The 17,126-nt window shown below is 36.8% G+C and overlaps 1 protein-coding gene across 2 annotated transcripts in view; it reads right to left on the reverse strand.

The window, feature by feature from the left end:
* BRWD1 (bromodomain and WD repeat domain containing 1) overlaps positions 1–17,126 on the reverse strand; it is a 131,731-nt gene that overhangs the window by 58,084 nt on the left and 56,521 nt on the right. For both annotated transcript variants that reach the window (XM_012445341.2, XM_012445336.2), the window contains exons 19-21: positions 13,121–13,304; positions 8,601–8,694; positions 5,238–5,369 (exon numbers count right to left, since the gene is read on the reverse strand). In XM_012445341.2, the coding sequence (XP_012300764.1) occupies positions 5,238–5,369; positions 8,601–8,694; positions 13,121–13,304 (410 nt within the window). The remainder of the gene's footprint in view (positions 1–5,237; positions 5,370–8,600; positions 8,695–13,120; positions 13,305–17,126) is intronic.

Raw genomic sequence — 17,126 nt, forward strand, 5'->3', positions numbered from 1 at the left:
GAAAAGTTCTTCCAAGAAATTTAAAGTGCTATTCCAGTCAACGTACAAATTGTAAGAAAGCAAAATAGCCATACAGCTGATATGGAGAAAATTTTGATGGCCTGGATAGAGGGTCAAACCAGCAATAACACTTAAGCCAAAGCTTAACCCAGAACAAGGCCCTAACTCTCTTTAATTCTATGAAGGCTGAGAGGTGACAAACCTGCAGAAGAAAAGATGGAAACTTGCAGAGGTTGGTTCACGAGGTTTAAAAAAGCATGTCCATACCATAAAAGTATAAGGTGAAGCAGCAAGTGATCGAGAAGACCTAGCTAAGCTAATCAATGAAGGTGACTACAATAACAGATTTTAAATGCAGATGAGGCAAGGCACGGAGGCTCACACCTATAATCCCAGCACTGTGGGAGGCCAAGGTGAGTGGACCACGAGGTCAGGAGTTCGAGATCAGCCTAGCCAAGATGGTGAAACCCCATCTCTACTAAAAATACAAAAATTAGCCGGGCACGTTGGTGGCTCACGCCTGTAATCCCAGCTACTCAGGAGGCTGAGGTAAAAGAATCGCTCAAACCTGGGAGGCAGGTAATTTTGATGAGTAGAGTTATGCAGCTGGTGACTTTCAATTGAAGCCAGTGCTCCTTTTAACCTTTTCAAAAATCACAGGCCCCTTAAGAACTATGCTAAATACGCTCTGCCTATGTGTAAGAAATAGAACAACAAAGCCTAGATGACGGCACATCTATTTACAGCATGGTTTACTGGATATTGTCAGCCCACTGTTGAGACCTACTGAGCAGGAAAACAACAAAGACTCCTTTCTAAATATTACTGCTCATGGACAATATACCTAGTCACCAAAGAGCTCTGATGGGGAGTCAAAGGAGATTAATGTCATTTTCATGCCTGCTAACACCACATCCATTCTTCAGCACATGAATCAAGGAGTAAATCCAACAGTCAAGACTGCAATCTTACCACAGAGAAATCTGCAAACACCACCACCTTAGGAAATGATCAAAGCATATATCAACAGTAGTGGGACAAAACAAATCATCTGCTTTCTGATGTGATGCACTGAGAACAACAGTGTATTTTCTGTAGTATTACTGCCAAAAATGCATTACCCTACTCATCAAAATTACCAGTGATAAATCATCAAAAAATATCAACATTAAAACAAAAATTGAGAAACTAGACTAAATTTCAGGTTACTAAACAGACACAACAAAATGTAACACATGACCTAAGATTTTCTTTTGCTATGAAAATTATCAGGTCCACTCACTGGTAAAATCGGAGTAAGATCTGCAGATCTGATCACAACATTACATTGTTTATTGCCTCGTTTTTTTTTTTTCTTCTTTTTTTTTTTTTGGAGACAGTGTCTCACTCTGTCACCCAGGCTAGAGTATAGTGGTGCAACCACAGCTCACTGCAGCCTAGCCCTCCCAGGCTCAAGCAATCAACCCGCCTCAGCCTCCAGAAAAGCTGGAACTACAGGTGTGTCACGACACCTCCAACTAATTTTTTTATTCTTATTTTTTTGCAGAGGAGGTAGTCTCCTATATTGCCCAGACTGGTCTCAAACTCCTGGGCCCAAGCAATCCTCCCATGTTCATCTCCCAAAGTGCTGAGAATTACAGGCATGAGCCACTGCACCCAGCCTGATTTTGATAATTATATCACTTGATATCAAGAGGCATATGTACAACTCACTGTCAAAAGGATTAAAACATATTCATACATACAGGAGAGTGATAATATTCAGAGTGGTGAACACAAAGGAATTTTTTATTATTCTTAGAACTTTATGTCTGAAATTATATTAAAATAAAAAATTTACACCTGGCAAATAGGAGGCACTCAATAATTTTTTTTAAGTTTAATTTCCCCAATTCCTCAAATGAATTGATGCTTCCAGAAGGCAGAGTTTCTGCTCTGAGATCATGCTGCTAACTTTTTATATAAACATGGGAAAGTTACTGAAGCCTCATATCTATACCTCAATTTCCTCATTTTTAAAAGAGATTATAGGAGTGCCTTAATTCCTACTTGTTGAAATGATGAAATTAGATAACATGTAAAACATTTAGAACAGTGCCCCCCAGGCATTAAAATGCATTAATGTTTAGTCCTTTTTATGGCACTTCCTATGTACTGATTCTTTGATTTTGTATATCCTTGATAATAACTCATGTATTTCCACAACAATAATGATAATGCCACCACATACCATCCTAGCCTTTCTAGAATGACTGTATGTATAACAGTTTCCCCAAAGGAAGCCATCCAATGTCTACTGTGTTAGGCAAATTCAAGGTACTTGAGGGGGAGAGGTTGGAAAAGAGCTGCATAGTAAAATAGTTATTTCCAGACTAGGGTACTAAATCTTCCTCCCAAAGGCAAAGTCTATAACCCTTTATTCCAAACCATGATATAACCTGACTATCCAATTGCTTAAGTCATACAACGGAAGTTACACACAGAACGTTTGGAATAAATATATATGCAGAAAAAGAAAAAAGAAAAAGGTCAGCCAGCATAAAAATGACTGATAATAAAAGAACTACTTCCGATTTATATTTATATCCTGGGTGACAGAGCCAGAACCCCCATCTCAAAAAAAACGAATGTTAAAACATTCTGATTACATAATAGTTTAGCCAAACAGGCTGGCTTGTTCCTGCTAATTCCAGCTACTTGGGAGGCTGAAGCAGGTGGATAGCTGGAGCCCAGGAGTTTGAGGCTACAGTGAGCCCTGACTGCACCATGCACTACAGCCTAGGCAACAGAGCAAGACCCAATCTCAAAAAAATAAAAATAGTTTACACTGATGGTTTTAATCATAATCGTAGCTAACATTATTATTAGGCACTATTTTAAACACTTTACATTATTAATTAATTCTCACACCTCTGAGGTACATATTACATAGGCAGAGGTACAGAAAAGCTAAGCAACATGCCAAAGTAAAAGATTCTGGATTTAAAGTCAAACCCCATGCTTGACTATTAACCTACTGCATCATAAGGCAATTAAATGAACTTTTCAGTCTTACATAACACCTCATTCCTCAAAACATTACTAAATCAGGAAATGTTAATGCCATAATATTAAATACTCCTTTTTTTTTTGAGACACAGTCTTGCTCTGTCGCCCAGGCTGGAGTGCAGGGCACAATCTCGGCTCATTGCAACCTCTGCCTTCCAGGTTCAAGTGATTCTCCTGCCTCAGCCTCCCGAGTAGCTGGGATCACTGGCACTCACTACCATGCCTGGCTAATTTTTGTGTTTTAGTAGAGATGGGGTTTCACCATGTTGGCCAGGCTGGTCTCAAACTCCTGACCTCAGGCGATCTGTCCATCTCGGCCTCAAAGTGCTAGAATTATAGGCGTGAGTCACTGCACCTGGCCTATTAAACACTCTTTATGAAAAAAATTGGTTTCTCCCTTAAATCAAAACGAAGACCAATAGCTTACATATAATTCTTAAAAATCAATCAAAGGTATTAAACAAAGACTTAGGCACAACAGCAAAAGAGCAAGCTACTAAGGAAAAAATAAAATAAATTTCATCAATATTTAAAACTTTTATCCTTCAAAAGACATCTCCAAAGAAGAGAAAAGACAACCCACAGAATGAGAGAAAATTTCTACAAGTCATATATCTAATAAAAAACTGTATCCAGAATAAAGAATTCTTTCAGTAATAAAAAGACCGGAAAAAAGTGAAAAATAAGCAAAGATCTGAATAAGCATTTCTCCAAAGATATATACAAATGTTAAATAAGCACATGAAAACATGTTCAACATTACTAGTCATTAGGGAAATGCAAACTGAAACCAAGAGATAGTACTTCACACCCATTAAGATAGCTTAAATAAAATGGAAAGATAATAATCATTGGTAAGGATGTAGAGAAACTGGAAATCTCATATTGCTGGTGGGAATATAAAGTGGTAGAGCCAGTCTGAAGAAGTCTGGTGGGTCCTCAAAAAGTTAAACATACAAGTTGCCATATGACCCAGCATATCATCTCCTAGCGTGACCCAAAAGAAATGAAAACATATATCTAAACAAAAACCTGTGATGAATATTGATAAGCAGCACTATTCACGACAGCCAAAAAGTGGAAACAATACAAATGTCCACCAACTGATAAATGGATAAACAAAATGTAGTACATCCCATGAAGTATTACTAGGCAATAAAAAAAAAAAAAGAATTAAGTATTGATATATGCTACACACCACCAGCCTTGAAAACATTAAGCAATGTCAAACAAGCCAGTCACAAAAACGTATTTTGAGAGCCCATCTGGCCAGGCGCAGTGACTCACGCCTGTAATCCCAGTACTTTGGGAGGCTGGATCACAAGATCATCATGAGGTCAAGAGATCGAGACCATCCTGGCCAACATGGTGAAACCCCGTCTCTACTAAAAATACAAAAAGTAGCTGGGCATGCTGGCACGTGCCCATAGTCCCAGCTACTGGGGAGGCTGAGGCAGGAGAATCGCTCGAACCTGTGAAGCGGAGGTTGCAGTGAGCCAAGATCGCGCCACTGCACTCCAGCATGGCGACAGAGGGACACTCCACCTCAAAAAAAAAAAAAAAAAAAAAAAAGAGCCCATTCATATAAAATGGCCAGAACAGGCAAATGGAGAAAAAGAAAGAATATTAGTGATAGTGAGAGGCTGGAGGAGAGGGAAGGAATAGCAAGTGACTGCAAATGGGAATAGCATTTCTTTTAGGGATGATGAAATGTTTTAAACTTTAATAGGGGTGAAGATGGCCCAATTCTGTCAATACACTACAGGTTATATACCAGTTACCCAAAACACTTGGGATTAGAATTGTTTCAGATTTCATATTTTTTCATATTTGGGGAAATTTGCATTTGTACTTACAGGTTGAGCATACCAAATCCAAAAACCCAAAATCTGAAATCTGATGCACACTAGAGCATCATGTTTGTACTCAGAAAGTTTCAGATTTTGGTGCATTTCAAATTTCTGAGTTGGGATGCTCAACGTGTAAAACCGCTGGATTGCACAAGTGTACAATGTGTGACTAAATTAGCCATTAAACGTTTTTGTTAACATTCAAAATGTGAAATTTCATATTAATCTCTGCAGAATGCTGTATTGTCATATAAAATTGGGGTATATTCACACAAAGTAAAGAATTAAGACAAAATCATATAAGATTATCTTATAATATTTTAAAGTTTTACTACTCACATGTCTTACAGAGCTTGAAGACTCATTTCCAGAAGATAACTGGCGCCAGCTAAGATTTCTTCTACCATAATTTGGATATTTACGCCTACATGTCCTTTGTCTAGACTGTGATGCCAAAACCACTGAATCTGACTGAAACATAGAGAAACATGCAAATGAAAATCAACACCTAAATAAGGACATTATCAACAAAATGGGCATTCTGTCAAGTTTTCGAAAGGATTTAAGGCAAAAAGAAAAAATAAAGGCTTAAAAAGAAGGTAATATTTTTGCCATACAGTTTTAACTCAAGCTTAGTAATTTTACTTTTAAGGTCCTTGGAAAACATGAGAAAATGCACATTAGATGGGCATTTTTCAAACTATGTTGTAAGTCAACTGGTTTACCACAAATGAGGGAAAATAACAATAACCTGAAAAGGATGTCACCTTAAAGGTATAAATCTCAAATAAAAAATATATATTAATTTATTATGATGTAGTAACCAACGTCTCAAGGAATGTCTGAATATCTATACACATAGGTATAGAGAAAAAAATGCTCAACATACTACTCATCAGAGAAATGCAAATCAAAACCACAATGAGATACCACCTCACTCTAGTCACAATGGCTATTATTAAAAAGCCAAGGCCAGACGTCGTGGCTCACACCTGTAATCCTAGCACTTTGGGAGGACAAGGCAGGTAGATTGCTTGAGCCCAGGAGTTTGAGAACAACCCAGACAACATGGAGAAACCCTGCCTCTACAAAAACAACAAAAATAAAAATAAGATCAAACAAAAAATTAGCTGGGCATGGTGGTACAAACCTTTAGTTCCAGCTACTAGGGAAGATCACTCGAGCCCAGGAGGTTGAGGCTGCAGTGAGTGAGCCATGCACCACTGCACACTAGCCTGGACAAGAGTAAGACCCTATCTCCAAAAAAAAAAGATGGGGGAGGCATCCAAAAATAGCATATGCTAGCAAAGTTGCAGAGAAAAGAGAATGGTTATACACTGCTAATAGGGCTGTAACTTAATTCAACCACTGTGGAAAGCAGTTTGACAATCTCTCAAAAAATTTAAAAGAGAATTACCATTCGACCAAACAATCCCATTACTGGGTATTTAGCCAAAGGAATGTAACTCATTCTACCATAACAACATATACACACCTACGGTCACTGCAGCACTATTCACAATAGCATACAACATGGAATCAGCCTAAATGCCCATCAATAGTAGACTGGATAAAGAAAATGTGGTACATATAAATCACAGAATACTACCCAGCCAAAAAAAGAAAGAGATAATGTCCTTTGCAGCAACATGGGTAGAGCTGGAGGCCATTATCTCAAGTGAACTAACACCAGAATAGAAAACCAAGTACCACATATTCTCACTTACAAGTGAGACCCAAGCATTGAGTACACATGGACAAAAAGAAGGGAACAACAGACATCAGAACCTACCTGAGGGTAGAGGGCAGGAAAAGGGTAAGGACCAGGAAACTACATATCAAGTATGATGCTTATTATCTGGTTAACAAAATAATCTGTACACTAAACCCATGACTCACAATTTACCTATATAACAAACTTGCACATATATCCCTGAAGCTAAAAGTGTTTTTTTAATGTTCAAATACTAATCATAAGTATTTTCAGGTTTTAAATTTTTAGATCATTTGTTGTCTGTACTTTTCAGTTCTGTCTGAATTTTTAAAACATATTCTCATTAAAACAGAATAATCTTTCAAAACTAGCCAAATAATTATATGGGTTTTTTTTTTAAGGCATGCAATTCCCCAACCTCCAAAGGCAGATGAGATTACCCAATGAGCGCATGTTCCTTAAATTGATGGACAAACCAATTTTCACATGAGTGGCCATCTGTCTAATGAGCATTGGTCAGTTTTAGAATTTCAACATTATCACTGGCTGATCTCAAAATGAACTGAATTCTCCTTGTCAGTACTGATTTCGACAAAAACTCATATTAATGAGTTTCATGAGTGATAATAGGTTAACACAGAAATGGACCAAACTTTCACTAAGAAAAGCTAGAAAATCTGGCCGGGCATGGTGGCTCACACCTGTAATCCCAGCACTTTGGGAGGCCGAGGCGGGCGGATCACCTGAGGTCAGGAGTTAGAGACCAATCTGGCCAACATGGAGAAACTCCTTCTCTACTGAAAATACAAAAATTAGCCAGGCATAATGGCACGTGCCTGTAATCCCAGATACCCAGGAGGTTGAGGCAGAAGAACTGCTGGAATCCGGAGGCAGAGGCTGTAGTGAGCTGAGGTCACGCCACTGCACTCCAGCCTGGGCAACAAAGCAAGACTCCTCCTCAAAAATAAAAAAGAAAAACTAGAAAATCTGGCAAAACGTATTTTTTAACATATCTGTTTAAAGGCACTATATGCCTACAAAGGTTATGATGAACTACAGAACCAAGATCAAAAAGAGAAGATATATGTGTATATATTTTTATTTTTATTATTTTTGCCCACAATGAACATCATAATGTATACATATTTTTTTAATCCCAGAATTTCATTCTGGAAGAGGAAGCTGAAAAGTTTAGCAAGTAAGCAAAAAACATAGACTAAATTATGAGTTAGATAAATAAAAATTGCAATTCATAGCCTAAGTGTAGGGGAATCCCCCAGGCTTTGGCTGTTAGCCCAAAGGGCTACAGCCTAGACCTGTAAGTAAACTCCAGATAGAACAGTAATCCCACAGAACTAAAGCCCATTCTTGTTTGGATAAGGCAACAGAGGCTTGAGAGTGGTTCTAGCAAGCTGCCAGAAGCAAATGTAAATCTCCTCTGGGGACATAGCCATCCTGTGCTTCAAATCTTTTCTAACAAATATTTAACAATCAAAAAAGAAACAAAAATATTATAAAAAAGGACAAAAATCAACAAGCAATAGAAAATGGCCCGCAGGGAAATATAACATTGAAAAAATGAAATTATCCAACCTCAGTTTTTAAAATAGCTATGGTTCATTTCCAAGTAATTAAAAAAATGAGAACTTTAGTAGAAAACTGAAAGCAGAAAAAAAAGAAAGAACCACATAAAAACTCAGAATCAAATAATGTAGTAAAACTAAAATTAAGAACTGAATATCATTGTTAGGCACTAGGCTATTTTTCAAAAGTTTTCAAACTGCTCCTTTCTAACAGCTATATAACCTTAAGTCTACTATTTTAAATCACAAACAGAAAACCTTAAGCAATAAGTACTCCACTTCAGATGAAAGGTATTGATAGTTTTATAAATCAAAAACTCAAAATTTCAGTTTCTTTTTCTTTTATTTCCATCTCGAGTTATCAGTTTGATTTCTAATTTGCTAAGAAAACAAAATTTAGCTTACCTTATGTGAGAGCTGGAGAGTCTTTCTTTTTCTTCCTATTATATAAAGATTTCTTTCCTCTTCACCTTTCTCTAATCGGAAGTCTTCCAGCTTCCTACAAATGTAAATACCCAGTTATATTAACTACTGAACTGTTGGATAACTAAAGGATATAAAGAATAAAAACCAGTTTGATTCTACGAATAAGTTTATATACTTTTAAAATTAATACACAAAATCTCTAAGGCAAAGCTTGTTAAAAAATTCTATAAATATAAATAAAATCTCAGACAGAAGAACCTATTTTTCATATGTGGTGCAAAAATATTCATTCATTTGTTTTCTGATTGGTCCTATTAGAACCAATTCAAACAGGATATCCCATAATAGCTTTTTAAAATGTCCTCACGATTTTCTAGTTTGCAATTCCTTTCTCTAATTAAAGAAAAAATAAGCACAGAGTCTGCCTTCTCCACTTTTATTCAAACTACGTTTGATAATTTATAGAAACAAGAATAGCAATGTTACTGGTTTTTTTTACCACCTGTATTTCACTCATTTGATACAACAAAAAGATTGTTATTGTGATCAATTTCAAAGCAAAGGACCTGCCACCATGAAGAAGGCACTAAAAATCATTTTGTTTCTCTGGAAAAGACTTCCTTTACTCCAACAGGAACATTATTAAAAACACATGGCTTTTATGTTTTTGTTTACTTTAACATCTCAATGGAAAAAGTTTTAATACTGACATCTTGACCATGCTCCAAGTTATAACTGTACACTCAACTGAGTGTAAATATTGTAAGGACAAAAACTGATTTTTAAGAAAATTGCATTTTTCTCTTAAGTATGCCTGACAGCCCGCACTCAAGATTATAGTGACACATTATTTTATCCAATGGGTTTCTAAAGTAGACTCAAACTTTGAGAAGCTGTCAGCTTCACCACTTTATATGTTTAGGGAACTATGTAACAAGATTTTCAACTTGCAGCCAAATGAAAGTCCCACTTAATATCTGTATGTTTCCCTTTGTTTTGACAATGAACCACTACATACAATTGATTCTCAATCAATAAAACAAAGGAACACTTGACATAACTATCATTTTCAGCTGTGTGTGCAATTTCACTCCAAATGAGATGATCAGCTAAGAAAAGTGGTATTATCAAAGATCATACAATGAATATAAAATAATGTTTATATAGCCAGGCATGGTGGCTCAGGCCTGTAATCCCAGTACTTTGGGAGGCCGAGGCGGGTGGATCACCTTAGGTCAGGAGTTCGCAACCAGCCTGGCCAACATAGTGAAACCTCATCTCTCCTGAAAATACAAAAAATTAGCCGGGCATGGTGACGGGCGCCTGTAGTCCCAGCTACTCGGGAGGCTGAAGCAGGAGAATCACTTGAACAGGAGGCGGAAGCTGGAGTGAGCTGAGATTGCGCCACTGCACTCCAGCCTGGGCAACAAGAGTGAAAATTTCATCTTGAAAAAAAAAAAATTTATAATGAATCCAGTTTCTACCATTATTGGATCAAGACAAACTATGTGCCTAAATCCTAGGTACAAAAAGAATTACTTCTACTGGTAAGCAACATTATATGCTTATAGCTCTGCACAGCCATCATCTACCTTTATGTTTTTATCTATTACCTAAATTTTTCACAATGGACACAAACTTTTATAGTCAGAAAACAAATTTTTAAATACTACTCTTGATCCTTATCAAATGATATCCTAGCACAGTTATGCAAAATTCACCCTTGTTTCCACTACTGGAATTGTTTCCATGGACACTGATCACCACATCTCAATCAAGTATCGCCTTTATAAAATCTCACATGAGCTTTATTCTAGAATACAATGCTAGAAAGGGCTATGTTTTTTTTGTGAAAATCATGGCAGATAGCTAGCTGACTCACAAAACCCATTCCTCCTTTTCTTCCTTAGAAACACAATCAAAATTTTTATCCAGGCTCTTTGCTACTCTAAATAGACACTGTGTTACCTACTCTACTCCTTAGCTTAGTATGATCAAATGACAACATTCTGGTCAGTGAGTTATAAGCAGAAATGCTACATGGCTACTTAAAGAAAGTTCCCTTGACTAGAAATGGTCTTTTTGACATCTGAACATCTTTCTTCTCTTCTAAATCTCAACCTACATCACAGATACAGGTATGGAATGGCTACAGCTTCAGCAGCAATCTTGGACTATGCAGTGACTTTAAGACTAGAAGCCAAGGCTGCATGCAGTGGCTCACACCGATAATCCCAGCACTTTGGAAGGCCGAGGCAGGTGGATCACCTGAGGTCAGGAGTTCGATACCAGCCTGGCCAACAGGGTGAAACCCCATCTCTACCAAAAATATAAAATTAGCTGGGTATGATGCACATGCCTGTAATCGCAGCTACTCAGGAGGCTGAGGCAGGAGAATCGCTTGAGCCCGGGAGGCAGAGGTTGCAGTGAGCTGAGACTGCACCATTGCACTCTAGCCTGGATGACAAGAGCGAAACACTGGTCCCCCGTCATCCCAAAGAAAACAAAAGACTAGAACCTAAGCTCCATGATGGAGGTGAGAAACACAGGAGTTCCAGAATAACTGTGGGACCACTATTCCAGCCTTAGATTATTTCTAGTCTTCCTTTAGATAAGAAAATAAATGCCTGTGTGTTTAAGAAACTAATTTTTGGCCGGGCACGGTGGCTCCCGCCTGTAATCCCAGCACTTTGGGAGGCCGAGGCGGGTGGATCACGAGGTCAAGAGATCGAGACTATCCTGGTCAACATGGTGAAACCCCGTCTCTACTAAAAATACAAAAAATTAGCTGGGCATGGTGGCGCGCGCCTGTAGTCCCAGCTACTCGGGAGGCTGAGGCAGGAGAATTGCATGAACCCAGGAGGCGGAGGTTGCAGTGAGCAGAGATCGCGCCATTGCACTCCAGCCTGGGTAACAAGAGCGAAACTCGGTCTCAAAAAAAAAAAAAAAAAGAAACTAATTTTTGAGGTCTTTCTCTCCTGATACGTGTTTACTTCCCTTGGTTTTGATGATGAAAAGTATCCCAAAATGACACTTTTGGGTCTGATGACCATAAGACTTAGACATCAATTTAAAACTTAATTATAGCATACTATATACATAATGATTTTCTGTATCTCTCATCACAATTCCAGATTTGGCTTTTCACAATTTTCTAGTGTACCTAGAAAACCTTCCCAAATTCACAGAACAATACATAAGTACTCTCTAATACCACTCCAGCATTCATTGAAACTCTTCTGGTTAAACATAAAAAAACACGAAGATAAATTTACAAAATTAGCTTCAAGATATTAGTTATTATGAGACACAAACATGAGAAAATACTGAAACATTTTAGATATCACTGAAAAAAGAATTTGCTGCTTCCAATAACTCAAATCAATACATTACAACTCAGCACCAAAGACCCTACTGCCCATATTATAATGAAATATCATTTCTTACTAAAAGAAAATAGGGCTTGCTTAAAAGACTAATTTCAGATATAAGTCAAAAAATTTTAAGTGTATTAGGTGAATGGGTAAAAGAAAAAAAAATTACAAGATGAACTATAACATCTTCCCCTCAAAGTGTACTATGAAAAACTACTAGTCATTCTGAAAGGGCAGGGAACCTTGAAGAGAGGCTCCTCAAGAGGTAGAGAAGAGATGATTTTAAAAAATCACTAAAGAATATCAGAAATAAGTTAAACCCCAGCTATATGATTTATACATTAAAAACACACACAAATTGGTCACTGTTGAACATTGAAAAGGAATAAATCTTTATTTTGAGGGGAAATAAAGCAAAATAATCAAGCACCTACTCTGCCTTTCCTATACAAACTTTGCTACTGGATAATTAAGTATAGTTGGATAGCTTTCTTTTTTAGAAGTGTCCAAGATAATAAATGAAGGAGCTTTCATAGAGTTAAAAATCACAATTTTATAACAGGTAATAAATTAATGAATCTAGACATTAAGCATTGATAGCTACTAACATCACAAAAAGCGAGGCTACTTATGTGTGCCTTCTCACAGAATTATACCACTTATGAAGCAGTCTTGCAAAAAACTGAAAACATTTATGACATCTGAAACAATTGGAAATTTAAACACAGTCTGAATATTTGGTTATACTGAAAAATTATTTTCTTAAGGTATGATAACGGCATCATGGTTATATTTTAATTTCTTATCTTTTAGAAATACACCCTAATATGCATATGGACAAAAATAATATGTTTAGGATTTCTTTCAAAATATTACTGAAAGGACAGAAGTGGGTATGTGCGTATAGATGAAACAAGACTGAGTCTGAAAACCTTTACCATAGTAAAAAAAGTTAGAGAATAATTTTGCCATTTTCCTACAACAATTAAGATAGTAAGATTCCCACTCATTACTAATATATTTATACAATTATTTACACAATTAATGGAATGCAGAATGTGTAAATAACCATATGAATATATTTTCATAGATAGAAACATTATAAATAGATATCCTAAAACAAACCTAAATATGCCTAGTGGTACCTCTGGCACAACCACTCTTCGTTTCCATGCCTGCAGATCACGTTCTGTAGCAATCTGACTGCGCGGAGCATTTTGATGCATCTGACGAACACCTTCAACTTGTCCACTACGACGCAGACCAATATTTGGAGGAGACTGAATGTCTAAGCTTAGTCTTCTAAAACCTAGGAAAAAATGATCAGGAGGTCATTCCAATACACACTTAAACTAAAATACGTTTAGTATGTAACAAGCATATGTTTGCCTAAGACACACACCAAAAATAAAGAAATAAAATAGTATCTTCTGAAAAAACTTTATGAGAAAAATCTTCTTCTAATTTTTTATTATTTTATTTTTTGTACAGACAAAGTCTCACTATGTTGACCGGGCTAGTCTCAAACTTCTGGCCTCAAGCAATCCTCCCACCAAGGCTTCCCAAAATGCTGGGATTACAGGCAAGAGCCACTGCACCCAGCCAGACAGAACCTTAATATGCCTAAGATCAAAATGTAGAATACTGAATAAACATTAACTATTAAACCTCAATTTCAATTTTTACTAGACTTTCTGAAATTATAAAATGTACAAACATTTTACATTACATTATATATGCATTCCTAAAAACTGTGCCTTCTTCAAAATTGCACACTAAAAAAAGTCTTTTGGAAAAATTTGTACTGAAGACAGATACCTGAAATCAAGGTGGTTTTACAACAAGAGCTCTTACAATAGTAATCATGATTCTCAAGAGATAATCTAAGCCACTAAGGCAAGTAGCTGTCAAGGTGGTTATTAAAAAGTCAAACAAGTAAAATGTTGTGGGTAAATACCAGCGGTGCTAAAAATAGAGCTCGGCAAGTGGGTGATGAGGCAATGAAGACAACAGTGAAGCTCTGAGCCTGAGGGGCTGCTGTTAAGGTGGGTACGACAGACTGAGCAACCTCCCATGAGCTAGAAGCCAGAGACTAGCCTCTGAGGAGGAAGTCCTAGGCAAAGTGCTCATTTTCTTACAATATAGGGTGAAAGGGCTCCTGCTACTAACGCAACAGAAAAACCAAGGGTTATATCAATTGTTGTGGGAGGCTATCAAGCACTACTCCAGCTATGACAGCTCTTCTTGCCTAGGGAAAAACCCACGAGTGAACACAACTTCTGCACTCTTCTATGTACCACACTCTATTTACCAATCACATGTGTACCAATGTGCATTAGAGAACACACTATGTATGCTTCACCAACTTCAAATGACATTAAATGCCCCGCTAGTAAACCAAACATCTATATTAAAATACCATATATTGAAGAAACATTTTTGAATTGGGAAATAAATATGAATTCTAAATTTAACTGCCCAAGTCATAGCATTATTCTCTAACAATTTGAAAAAACGTGCATAAAGTTATTTATCACATCACTTATAACAGCAAAGTATAAGAAACAACCTAAATTCCCACAAACAGATTACGAAGATTAGTTACTCCACACAGAGGAGGAGTATGAAACTATAAAAAGAGGATGAAAAATTCTATGAACTGATAGATTCCAAGAATATACTGTTATGGAATACAGTAGGTGCAGAAGAATGCATTTACATATCTTGTGCCTCTTGCCATGACAGACTGAGGACATAGCATCTACTATTCAGCATTCCTGTCTAAACGTTTAACCTGAGTCCAGGAGGAAATATCAGAAAAATCCAAATTAAGGGAAATCTTGTGAAAATAACAGGCCTGAACCTTTCCAAAGTACCAGTGCTCTGAGGAAACTTTCCTGGATTAAAAGAAATAATCATTAAATGCAATGAGTAAGGCTTGATTAAATCTTAAATTTAAAAAAAAGCCATGAGGAAGGACAATTATGGGGACAACTGGGGAAGTGTAAGTAAGGACTCAAAACTAAATAACAGTGCTATATATCAACATTATCACATTCAGCTTGTTGAATGTGATAACTGTATTATGGTTATGTAAGAGAATATCTCTAGTTCTTGGATGATACAGGATGAAGCATTAAGGTATCAAGTGTCACAAGTCTTATTCTCAAATGCTTCAGAAAAAAACATACAGGAATGTGTGTGTGTGCACATACACAAAAAAAAGCTAAAGCAAGTATAGTAATATAAGGAATCTAGTTAAAGAATATATGGGTGTTCACTGTATCCTCCTGCCAACCTTTCTTTCCAAAATAAAAAAAATAAAGTCTTATGCTATAAGTTTAAGAGAAAAAAATACTATTTTAAATGAATGAAACTTGTAAATCACATTGGACTAGAAACAAAGAGGAAACTGAATTAGAAATTATAATTAGAACTTGTGGCAGTCTGACAAACTTGCCCAAATAAGTTAACACAAAGGCTTGAGGGTTTTTGTTTTTTTGTTTTTTTTTTCTTTTGAGACAGTCTCACTCTGTCACCCAGGCTGGAGTGCAGTGGCACGCTCTCAGCTCACTGCAACCTCCGTCTCCTGGGTTCAAGTGATTCTCTGCCTCAGCCTCCCGAGTAGCTGGGATTACAAGCACCTGCCACCACACCTGGCAAATTTTTGTATTTTTAGTAGAGATGCGGTTTCACCATCTTGACCAGGCTGGTCTTGAACTCCTGACCTTGTGATCCAACCCACCTCAGCCTCCCAAAGTGCTGGGATTACAGAAATGAGCCACCGCACCCAGCCAAGGCTTGAGTTTTAAAGTCCACACAGAAATACCTTGGGTTTGTCAGGTGTAAATAAGAAATAGCACCCAGTCCCTATCCTAAAAACAAATCCAAATCCTTGCAAGTGTTATATCTTAAATGAAATTCTAATCCACTTACTGGGAAAAAAAGATGGCTAGACAACTTTTCTATCTCAGCCTGAATTCAGATAACAGGATGTGAAAAATGTTGCCTAGGAATTGATAGGCCTACACCGCTCATCTAGATTGTGGGGTTTTAATTTATATTACCCATGTAATTCAAAAAATACAAAGATAGTAAGATAAAGAAAGAATTGGATCTTGAAGGGCCTGCATATCATAATGCTGTCTTTCACCGAGGGTAGCCTGTGTATAGTGACGACATCTTTGGAGCGGCCTGATCTTTATACGATTCTGTTATTTTCAAGAAAGGCAATCTGTCACATATTTAATTCACTGTTTTATAAAACTTCTTAATAAATAAGATCAAATTTAACAAATATTTTACTATAAAAAGGACTCAGCTTGGTAATATCCTACCAGCCATTCTAGAAAGATAAGCCCTCAACTTTGGCTGCACATCATTCCCACAAATTTCCTCCTAAAGATGAGCTCGTAATTGAAAATACCACAGTGATAAGTAACAATATAGATACATAACCATATTAAGAGAAGCATTCCCAAAGAATCTCAAAATGTGATAATACTGTAAAATAAATAACTTAGAAGGAAAAAAAGAAAGTATGACCAAAAATACAGATATTCAGTCTCAGTAGTGATAAAGAAAAATTCCAAGTCCAAATTGCATTACCATTTGACAATCATTTAAATGGCAAAAATCTAAAAACCTAAAACTGCTAATTATTTGAGAAGTAAATCAACAGCATCTTTTATACATTGCTGATGGGAATATAAACTGTACACCCACTACGGACAAGTTTGGTAAAATCTTATAAAACTGACAACTCATATAGCTATACCTAGCATTTCCACACCTAGATTAACACTCTAGAGAAATTCTTTCAAATATATGTGAGACACACAAGACTATTACAGAAAATTCTCTGTTCATGATTAACAAAACCTCAAAATTACCCAAATGCACCTCAAAAAAGTGAATAGAAGTGGATATATTGATGTAATTGAATAATACATACAAATTAAAATGAATCTGATACAACTGTGGAGCAATCTTAGAAGCCTAACAATATGCAGTGGGACACGGTGGCTCATGTCTGTAATCCCAGCACTTTGGGAGTCCGAGGCGGGTGATCACTCCTGAGGCAGGAGTTAGAGACCAGCCTGATCAACATGGAGAAGCCCCGTCTCTACTA

This window comes from Aotus nancymaae, unplaced genomic scaffold (assembly GCF_030222135.1).
Source record: "Aotus nancymaae isolate 86718 unplaced genomic scaffold, 86718_ANA_hifiasm-v0.15.2.pri h1tg000022l_1, whole genome shotgun sequence".
NCBI lineage: Eukaryota > Metazoa > Chordata > Mammalia > Primates > Aotidae > Aotus > Aotus nancymaae.